Here is an 11520-nt window from a genome sequence, read left to right as displayed (position 1 = left end):
GAAAGGCATCTCAGCTTTTTCCACAGTTTGGTTACTGCGGACATTGGTGCTGTGAATATTGGGGTGTATATGGCCCTTCTTTCACTACATCTGTGTCTTTGGGGTAAATACGCAGTAGTGCAATTTCCAGGTCATAAGTGAGCTCTATTTTTAATTTTTTGAGAAACCACAATATTGCACTTTTGAAAAAGTGGCTGCACCAACTTGCATTCCCACCAACAGTCTTAAGAAAGTTCTCTTTTCTCCACATTCTCTCCAACATTTGTTGTTTCTTGCCTTGTTAATTTTTGCCATTCTAACTGGTATAAGGTAGTATTTTAATTTCCCCCATGGTTAATGATGAAGAACGTTTTTTCTTGTGTCTGTTAGCCATATGTATGTTTTCTTTGGAGAAGTATCTGTTCATGTCTTCTGCCCATTTTTTGACTTGATTATTTGTTTTCTGGTGTTGAGTTAGAGAAGGTCCTTATAGATCTTGAAGAACATAAATTTGAAAAGGTAAAGCCCCAAAAGTTCATTTTCTCTTTTGTTTCCTCTGTCTTTGGATACATATCTTGAAAGAAGTTGTTGTGGCTGATGTCAAAGAGGTTACTTCTTATGTTCTCCTCTAGGATTCGATGGATTCTTGCCTCACGTTGAGGTCTTTTATCCATTTTGAGTTTATCTTTGTGTATGGTGTAAGAAAATTGTCGAGTTTCATTCTTCTACACACAGCTGTCCAGTTTTCCCAGCACCATTTATTGAAGAGACTCTTTATCCACTGTATATTTTTCCTCATTTGTCAAAGATTAGTTGACCATAAAGTGAAGAGATACATACACCCATATGTTTATTTCAGCATTATTTACAGTAACCAAGATATGGAAGCAACCTAAGTGTCTATCAATGGACAAATGAATAATGAGGTTGTGGTTTCTTTATATTATGCCCATAAATTGATCTCAATTCAGATACCCAGGTCCACTGTAACTTCAGTTTCCTGGTGGAGTTTGGAGTGTCCATCTTCTTTTTACATGGAGTTTCTCTGATTTTTATTCTCATGGACCCTGAGAAACCACACAGTATTTGACCTCTGTTGCACAAAGTGTATTCAACATCCAAAAACAGAAGCAAATCTAAAATCTATCATGTCCTCTCTTTTTAAACAAATAAAGTAACAATTATTACAGTCCTGGATTAAGAAATTAAAACATCTTACAATTTTACAGAGGTAGATTTTCCCATCAAATATGCCATGTTGTATATGTTTTATATGTATATAGAATTTAATGGATTTGTAATGTGATAATGTATACTTCAGTTAGAAAAGTTAAGTTTGCAGAAGTGGTGAAAATGAATCCAAAAGCCAAGCTTTGTCTGGAAACTGAAAATCACTACAAGCAATAGAATAATGAAAAAGCAGGCCACATGGAATCAAATTACAAAGTGATTGGCACAACAAATACAATTTTCAGTAGCCATTGTTTTTATTGTCATAGATGTATATGTGTATATATATTATATTTATAAGAATATATTATATATTTATATTATGTAATATATATTAAATATATAGAATCATTAAATAATTTATAAATATAACTACTTTATAAATATATATTATTTAGCTATAAAGAAACATAAGTTATATAATAAAATAACATAAAATAGATATAAAAAATTAAAACTTTTGACCACAATAATTCTGCCAAATTAAATTCAAAAAGGAAAAAGAAAAGTAGCTGGATTTTCCATGCATTTCACCACTTTATTTCTTTTTCATGTTTTTATTTAAATTCAGTGTCTTAAAATACAGTGCAATATTCAGGAATAGAATTTAGTGATTCATCATTTATATATAACATCCAGTGCTCATCACAAGTGCCCTCCTTAATACCCACCATGTATTTAACCCATCACAGCACCAACTTCCCCTCCAGCTACCCTTAGTTTGTTCTCTACAGTTAAAAGTCTTTTTTATGGCTTGCTTCTCTTTTTTCCCTGCTCTATATTCATCTATTATAATTCTTAAATTCCATGTATGTATCTAATCATTTTTTAATTTAAATAACTTTTTCAATTTTATTATTATTATTATTTTTAATGATTGTGAAGTTGGTTACACAATGGGATCACTTGGCATTCTCTTAGAACTCTTTTTTTTTTTTTTAAAGATTTTATCCATTTATTTGACAGAGAGAGATCATAAGCAGGCAGAGAGGCAGGCAGAGAGAGAGGAGGAAGCAGGCTCCCCGCTGAGCGGAGAGCCCGACGCGGGGCTCGATCCCAGGACCCCGAGATCATGACCCGAGCCGAAGGCAGCGGCCCAACCCACTGAGCCACCCTCAATTTTATTATTATTATTATTATTATGATTATTATTATTATTATTTCAACTTAGCAAACATAGTACATCTTTAGCATTCCACCATTTTAATTACTCTCTATGACAAAAGCTTGTCTCTTGGCAAAAGCTCTTTAATTTTTCCTCACCAAAATCTAATGAAGTAATGACCAAATCAGCTCTTTATTGTATTTTTAAATCATCCTCCCTTTCCAAGATCACTTATGTACATTTTACTTTTCCTTTTAATTGATTCTTTTTCATTTTAAGGAATCACAGCTTTCTGAAAGTGGAAATGATATTTAAGGTTTCAAAATATCTAAAATCTTTTAAAATAAATCCCTGTTGGCATCCAAAAAGTCAGGCTTATGCAACACTAGCATATTAGTAAGAAAGCTTTTTTAGCAAAAGATGTCAAGAGGCTCCGCCCCTTAATAGGTCATTATAGACACTGATATGAGCAAGTCTGATGTGGCCAGAATAGAAGTAGTCTTTTAGGATGATGCTGCTCAAAGGGGATGCAGATTCAGCCTGTTGAGAGCCATTATTTTTATGTGGGTAGGTCACACTAATCTCTTAATAATAATTTGTTTATGAATTTTGAGCTCCAGAAAATCTGTAGTAATCCTACACACTCTGTACAGTTTTACAGGGAAAATTTACTCTGTTATCCATCCTACAATATGAAGAACTAAAATAAATGTTAGCCAAAATAGATTAACACTCTTATATTAGCCTGTGAATTTTATCAAATAAATGATTTAGTTGTTACTATTTTATCTTGTACATAAGGAGCTGATTAATCTTTTCAGTATTCTGGGGAAGATTTAGCATTTTAATACTGAGAGTGACAGGAGTCTGTAAAATATAGAAAGGAAAATTATAGACACTCTCCTAAATATTCTATGATAATAAGAAAAAGGAGAGGATATATTTGTGTCTTCTAATAGTATTGCAGAAGAGACAACTTTGTAATTTAAAGATATTGCAATTTCAGCATTCTACATGGAATATAAATATTCCCACTCATTTTATTTGACAAATTTAGTTGATTTTTCCATCAAATAATCTAACTCCTATGAGCACTCTAACTACTCAGTAAGAATATGGTGACTGTTTTCACCTAAAAAGAAATGCATAGTTATCTCTTATATCCCTTGAAAAGTTAACAGTTAATTATTTCATATTTAAGAATACACTTAACCACAAGTTAAAACATCAAAATAATAAAAATGCATTTTAACTTGGAAATTCATGAAAGTTGTAATTACTCTCCAAAAGCACATGCACTTATGTTGTATCATGTAAGCTAAAATTTAGTGCAAATTATTATATTTTATGGTATATGTATGCTTACCTACTCAAAAATAAAAAATAATGAGCAAGTTACCAAAAAATCCCATTAAATAGTTATTTAAGTGTACACTTAGAGTGAAAGTAACAGAAATGTCCATAGATGGAATGAGTTAATAAGTAAAATGTAGTATATGTATATAAAGGCATATTATTCAACCTTAAAATGGAAGAATATTCTGATATATGTTGCAGTATGGATGAACATTGAAGATATTATTTTGTATGACATAAGTTGATATATAATGGTCTTGTTTCACTTTTCTGTATGTAGCTGACCAAGTTTCCCTGTACCATTTATTGAAGAGATGGTCTTTTTTGCATTGGGTATTTTTCCCTGATTTGTCACAGATTAGCGGATGATAGAGTTGAGTATTTGCTTGTGGCATTTCCATTCTCTTCTATTGATCTGTCTGTTTTTGTACCAATAACATGTTACCTTGGTGATCACAACTTTGTAATACAGCTTGAAGTCAGGCATTGTGATGCCACCAGCTTTGGTTTTCTTTTTTAACATTCCCCTGGCTATTCAGGGTCTTTTCTCATTCCACACAAATTTTAGGATTTTTTTTTCCAACTCTGAAAAAGAGTTGATGGAATTTTGATAGGGATTGCATTGAATGTGTAGATGCTCTGGGAAGATCATTTTCCCAATGTTTACTCCACCAAAACATGATTATGGAAACTTTTGTCATCCCTTTGTGTTTTCCTCAAATTTTTTTCATAAATGTTCTTTAGCTTCTGGAGTGCAGGTCCTTCACCTCTTTGGTTAGATTTATTCCCAGGTATCTTATGATTGTTGGTGCAATTGTAAATGAGATAAATACCTTATTTTCTCTTTCTTCAGTTACATTTTTAGTGTATAGAAGTGCTACTGATTTCTGTGCATTGATTTTGTATCCTGCAATGTTGCTGAATTATTTTATGAGTTCTGACAACTTTTTGTGGAGACTTCTGGGTTTTCCACAGAATAGTATCATGCCATCTCTGAAGATAGAGTTTGACTCATTCCCTGTCAATTTGAATGCCTTTTGTTTTTTTCTGTTGAGACATCAAGCACTATTCTGAACAATAATGGTGAAAGTAGACATCCCTGTAATATTCCTGAGCTTAAGGAAAATCTTTCAACTTTTCCCCATTGACAATGATATTTACTCTAGGCTTTTCATATTTGGTTTTTATGATATTGGGAATGTTCCCTCTATCCTTACACTCTGAAGAGTTTTAATAAGAAAAGCATGCTGGGGCGCCTGGGTGTCTCAGTGGGTTAAAGCCTCTGCCTTCGACTCAGGTCATGATCCTGGGGTCCTGGGATCGAGCCCTGCATTGGGCTCTCTGCTCCGTGGAGAGCCTGCTTCCTCCTGTCTCTCTGCCTGCCTCTCTGCCTACTTGTGATCTCTGTCTGTCAAATAAATAAATAAACAATCTTAAAAAAAAAGAAAGAAAAGCATGCTGTATTTTGCCAAATGCTTTTTCTGCACCAGTTGAGAGGATCATATGGTTCTTGTTTTATGTTTTATTAATGTTTTCTATCACATTGATTTGTGAATGTTGAACCACCCTTGCATCCCAGAAATAAATCCCACTTGGCCGTGATGGATAATCCTTTTAATGTACTACTGGATCTTATTGTACTGTAGGATATTTTGAGTATTTTGCCATCCATGTTCTCCAGGGATATGGCTCTGTAATTTCACTTTTTGTTGGGGTCTTTGCCTGGTTTTGGGATCCGGGTAATGTTTGCCTCCTAAAATGAGTTTTGAAATTTTCCTTCTGTTGCTATTTTTTTTAGAAACAGCTACAGTAGAATGGGTATTATTTCTTCTTTAAATTCTTTAAATTCTTGGTAGAATTCCCCTAGAAAGCCATCTGTCCCGGGACTCTCGTTTTTTGGGAGGTTTTGAATTAATGATTCAATTTCATTACTGGTTATTGGTCTATTCAGATTGTCTATTTCTTCCTCTTTCAGACTAGGTAGTTTTTAAGTTTCCAGGAAGGCATCCATTTCTTCCAGGTTGCTTAATTTATTGGCATACAGTTGGTGGAAATTTTTTTGTGGTAATTATTTCTAATAATTGTTTCTCTTTCCTTGGTGTTAGTCATGATCTCTCCCATTTCATTTATGATTTTATTAATTTGGGTCCTTTATCTTTTCTTTTGGATAAGTTTAGCCAGTGGCTTATCCATCTTATTAATTCTTCCAAAGAACCAGCTTCTAGTTTTGTTGATCTGTTCTACTATTTTTCTGGTTTCTATTTCATTGATCTCTGTTCTAATCTTTTATTTCATTTCTCCTGCTTGGTTTAGGTTTTCTTTGCTGTTCTTTCTGTAGATCCTTTAGGTGTAAGTTTAGCTTGTTCATTTAGGATTTTTTTTTTCGATTTTTTCAGAGAGGTTTGGATGGCTATGTATTTCCCTCCTACCACCTTTGAGTATCCCATATGTTTTGGACCAATGTGTTTTCATTCTCATTAGTTTCCATGAATTGTTTAAATTCTTCTTTAATTTCCTGGTTGACCTAATCTTTCCTTAGCAGGATGCTCTTTAAAGTCCAAGTGTTTGAATTCCTCCCAATTTTTTTCTTGTGATTAGGCCAGTTTCAAAGTATTGTGATCTGATAACATGCAAGAGATAATCTCAGTCTTTTGGTATTGGCTGAGACCTGACTTGTGACCCAGTATGTTGTGTATTCTTGGGGAAGTTCCGTGTGCGAGTGAGAAGAATAGGTATTCTGCTGTTTTAGGGTGGAATGTTCTCTATATATCTACAAAGTCCATCTGGTCCAATGTGTCATTTAAAGCTCTTGTTTTCTTCATTGATCTTCTGCTTAGATGATCTGTCCATTGCTGAGAGAGGAGTGTTGAGATCTCCTTCTATCAGTGTATTATTATGAATATGATTCTTTATTTTCATTAACAGTCAGTTTATGTAGTTGACTACTCCCAAGTGGGGACATAGATATTTACAATTATTAGATTTTCTTTTTGGGCAGACACCTTAAGTATGATAGTGTGTCCCTCTACATCTGTTACTACAGCATTTGGTTTAAAATCTAACTTGTCTGATATGAGAATTGTTACTCCAACTTTCATTAGAGGGCCACTACCATGATACATCATTCTCCAGCCCCTCACTTTCAATCTGGAGGTGGCCTTAGGTTCAAAATGAGTTTTTTGTAGACAGCATATATATATGGGCACTGTCTTTTTATCCAATCTGAAACCCAGTGCCATTTCACAAGAGCATTTAGGCCATTCATGTTGAGAATAAATATTGGAAGATATGGATTTATTGCCATAATATTGCTTGTAATGTCCCTGTTCCTATAGATTGCCTCTGTAAAGTTCTGATCTATATTACTCTTGGGGGTCTTTCTTCTTTTATAAAATCTCCCTTAATATTTTTGGCAAGGCTGGCTTGGGGACAGATATTCTTTCAGTTTCTGCTGGTTCTGGAAGCTCCTTGTTTCTCCATCTGTTCTGAATGATAGCCTTGCTAGATAAAGTATACTTGCCTACATGTTCTCATTTAGTGCCAGATCTCTGTGGACAGGTCTGATGTTATTCTGATTTTCCTTTCTCTGCATGTAATAAACCGCTTCACCCTTGGTGCTTTCAGGATAGCTACCTTGGCCCTAAGGTTTGCAAGTTTTACTATTATATCTTATTTGTTGGTCTATTTTTATTGATCTTAGGAGGGGTCCTCTCTGATTCTTGGACATGAATGCTTGTTTCCTTCCCCATATTAGGCAAGTTCTCAGCTATGATTTGTTCAAATATACCTTCTAGTCCTCTCTCTCTTTACCCTTTCAAGGCTCAGTAATTCAGACATTGGAATGTTTCAAGGTATCATTGATCTCTCTAAGCCTGTCTTATGGGCATCTAGTCCATAGGGCATTTCAGTTTTTCCTGTGTATTTTGGTCTGTTTGTTAGAGAATACTTCTTCCCAAAATTACAGGGAAAGTAAAACTTGTATATATAAAGATAATATTGAATGGGGGGAAAAGGCTACCATAAAACATATATCTGAAAAAAGACAGAGGTGTGTAAAAGTACACGTTAAGAAGCTACTGTGAAATATAAGTTGATATATTAAACATCTAGTTGAAATGACAAAAAGAAAGAAAAAACCTAGAAGAAGCATAAGAGAAAGAATTAAAAATAAAAGAGAACTGTATCTGAAAAATAAACAGTCCATGAGGCAATGCCTAGAGCTCAATATACAATTTTCCACTGGTGTTGGTATTTTACAGTATTATGGGGTCTATAGGCTTTTCAGCCTCTTGTTCTTTCAGCCTGTGTTCTGGGGGAGAAACCTGTGGTACTATTTCTCAGGCAATCCTGCTTGGGCAGAATTGCCCTGCCCCCTGTTCGGGGTATGAGCTCCATCAAAACTTGTCTTTTGAGCTTTTGTTCTCTACCAGCTTTCCCTGCCACTTCTGAGGGTCAAAGCAAAAATGGCCACACCCAAACCTCTGTCCCAGGACAGAGAAATCGCAGTCTGCTCTCTTCACTAAATTCTCCAGGGCAAAAAGGCTCTGTTTCTGTATGAACCACTGAAAACTGCAGCCTCCTGCAATGCATGCCCAGAGTGACTTTCTCAGAGATTGTCCTATGGACCCTGGCATATCCCTACCCTTTGTAATTCTAAAACCATGAGCAGCCATGGGCTCCCAAGCATACAGGCAGCTCCTGAATTCTGTCTGAGCACTGCTCTAGGGCACTTTCCCAGGCACTATGGCTCTGCAAGATTTTGCCTGATATCCGACATAGGAGACTTTTGTCCTCTGGTGTTATATCACTTTCCAGGAACCACCTTATCTGAAGCACTCCCTCCTTTTCTGTCTATCTTCCAATATATCCCCACAGATTCATAACTCTGTGCATCTTACCTGGAAAAAAGTAGCCACAATTCTGTTGTTAGAGATCTAGATTATATGTTCTTTCGTCTTGGGCTGGTTTTATGACTGTTCAGAATGGTTTGCTAGATATCCAGCTAAATTCAGGGGACCAGTTCAAACAGGTCCTACTTCTCTGCCATCATCCCTGTCCATCCAGACTCAGTATTGTAGCTCCTAGACTTGAAAATATAAGTCTTCTTTAGAAAATCAATGCCTTCCTGACTTAAATGATATCAAGAAAGATGATCTGATTTTAACATTTTTTTTAAATTTTTTTTTTATAATTTTTATTTTATTTTTTATAAACATATATTTTTATCCCCAGGGGTACAGGTCTGTGAATCGCCAGGTTTACACACTTCACAGCACTCACCATAGCACATACCCTCCCCAATATCCATAACCCCACCCCCTCTCCCAACCCCCTCCCCCCATCAACCCTCAGTTTGTTTTGTGAGATTAAGAGTCACTTATGGTTTGTCTCATTTTTTTTAATTCAAATTCAATAAGTCAAAATATAGTACATCAGTTTACAATAAATTTTGCTTTGTTTTATATGTATATATATCAAGGACCTACTTTTTACATAGTTTGACACATTGATGTAACTCAGCTTCTAAGAACTTTAACTATGCATTATACAATACAAGACAAGAGACTAACAGAAATTACAAATTATTTGAATAGTGTCCTCTTGTTCACTTATATTGGTGTCATGTGGCATAAAGACACACTTATCATACCCTTGCAATGGATCAAAATATTTATTATCCTAATGAATCAATAATAAATGTGGGGTACTTATTTTGAAAACTTTGAAAGTGAGAATAATTTGGAAAAAGTTGAAACTAATTTTATGTCCAAGTCAATTGTTTTAAATGGCAGATGAAAAATTTGAAAAATATTTTATCATTATCAAGTATGTTCTTATCAATAAAAATATAATTTATATATACCACTGCAAGTGATAAAAACTGTCATCTATTTATTCATTTACAGTGTCACTCCACTTTGAAATCATGAACATCTGGAATACCACCTCAGATTTCATTCTTCTAGGACTCTTCAACTACACAAAAACCCATCTATTTCTCTTTGTGATGGTTCTGACAATTGTCTTCACCTCCCTCATGGGCAATGCACTCATGATTTTCCTGATTCAACAGGATATTCGGCTCCACACACCCATGTACTTCCTACTGAGCCAACTCTCCCTCATGGACATGATGCTAGTCTTTACCATTGTGCCCAAAATGGCAGCTAACTACTTGACTGGCAAGAAGTCCATCTCCCCTGCTGGCTGTGGGTTACAGATCTTCTTCTTCCTCACTTTGGGAGGGGGTGAGTGCTTCCTCTTAGCAGTCATGTCCTATGACCGCTATGTGGCTGTTTGCCACCCACTGAGATACCCCATTCTCATGAACTGGAAATTATGCCTGCGAATGACTATGGGGTCTTGGTTCCTTGGGGCAGCTGATGGGCTCATGCAGGCTGTGGCTACCCTGAGCTTCCCATTTTGTGATGCACATGAGATCAATCATTTCTTCTGTGAGGCCCCTACTCTGATACATTTGGCTTGTGCTGACACATTTGCTTTTGAGTATGTGATGTACAGCTGCTGTGTATTAATGCTCCTGGTCCCATTTTCTCTCATCCTGATTTCCTATAGTTTCATCTTAGCTGCAGTTCTCCAGATGCATTCTAAAGAAGCTCGCAAGAAGACATTTGCCACCTGCTCTTCGCATCTCTCTGTAGTGGGACTCTTTTATGGAGCTGCCATTTTTACCTATATGCAACCCAAATCTTACAAGCCAGCTAACAGTGATAAAGTGGTGTCTGCCTTCTATACGATCTTCACTCCTTTGTTGAATCCCCTCATCTACAGTATGAGGAACACTGAAGTCAAGGGAGTCCTGAGAAAGTGCATGGGTCAGTGTGCTGCCTTAAGTCATGACTAAGATTACATTGATTTGCCTCTGATTTAAAGGCTGTATAAAGTGACTGTGTGGGATTTCCTAGATAAAAGTTATATATGTGTTATATCTATATCTGCTACTATTTTACATTGAAATGAAAAACCTCCATAGTTTGGATATTTTCCTAGGTTGTCCTCAATACATCTGATTGGGGACTGTTAAAAATTTGTTGATAGCAAATAATTAAAATGTTTTTTACAACACACCATACAATAAGTATTTGTTCAAACAATGAACTAAGTTGTCAAACAATTTTCAACATCAATTGTAGTTTCTTTTTAATTGTGGTATATCTTATAAACACTAGAATGCTAAAACCTGATTGGTCAACCAATTTCAATAATGTGGGCCTGTAATTTACCCACTAACTAGTAAGAGACAATTCTCACCAGACCAGAAGTGTTTTTCATGACCTTTTCAGTGAAATCACTCAACCAAGATAGAATTGCTGGTCAGATTTGTATCTCTATTCTGTAATTTGGCTTACTGAGGAATTTTGCTTCAGTGAAAACAAAATGGGAAATTTTTATATTATGAGTCTTTTTCCCAACTTAATATGTTCTTAAAGATTCTGCCATGATTATGCATTTATCATCAGTTTGCTCTTTTTTGTTCATAAATAATATTCCCATCTCTGAATCTAACACTTTTTGTTTACTTACTACTTTGAGGATGAACATGTGGGCTATTTTCAGCCTGGAACTATTATGACAAAAATAGCTTTAACTTCCCTCTTGTAATCACATGTTTTTATTCATTTGATAGATGCACGACTAATTTTTAGTAAACAGTGCAACAATATGTTTGTTCAATTTTACATGCCTACCAGCAAGTCACAGGAGTACCACTTGCTCCAACTGTCAGCAATTGTGGGTAACATCAGCCTTTTTCATTTAGCTATGCTAGTATGGATATACTAAACTGATTTTGTTTTTATTTTGCATTTCCATGATGATTAGTGTTTCCA

General features: G+C 35.3%; 1 protein-coding gene across 1 annotated transcript; it reads left to right on the top strand.

Moving 5' to 3' along the window:
* Window positions 1-9554: 9554 nt before the first annotated feature.
* Window positions 9555-10535, top strand: LOC125100081 (olfactory receptor 2T33-like). The gene has a single exon (XM_047729910.1). The coding sequence runs from the start codon at window positions 9597-9599 to the stop codon at window positions 10533-10535; it is 939 nt and encodes a 312-aa protein (XP_047585866.1). The 5' UTR covers window positions 9555-9596.
* The last annotated feature ends 985 nt before the right edge of the window (window positions 10536-11520 follow it).

This window comes from Lutra lutra, chromosome 5, assembly GCF_902655055.1.
Source record: "Lutra lutra chromosome 5, mLutLut1.2, whole genome shotgun sequence".
Taxonomy (NCBI): domain Eukaryota; kingdom Metazoa; phylum Chordata; class Mammalia; order Carnivora; family Mustelidae; genus Lutra; species Lutra lutra.
The sequence above is the reverse complement of the archived record's forward strand: the minus strand, read 5'-3'. Positions and strand labels throughout refer to the sequence as shown.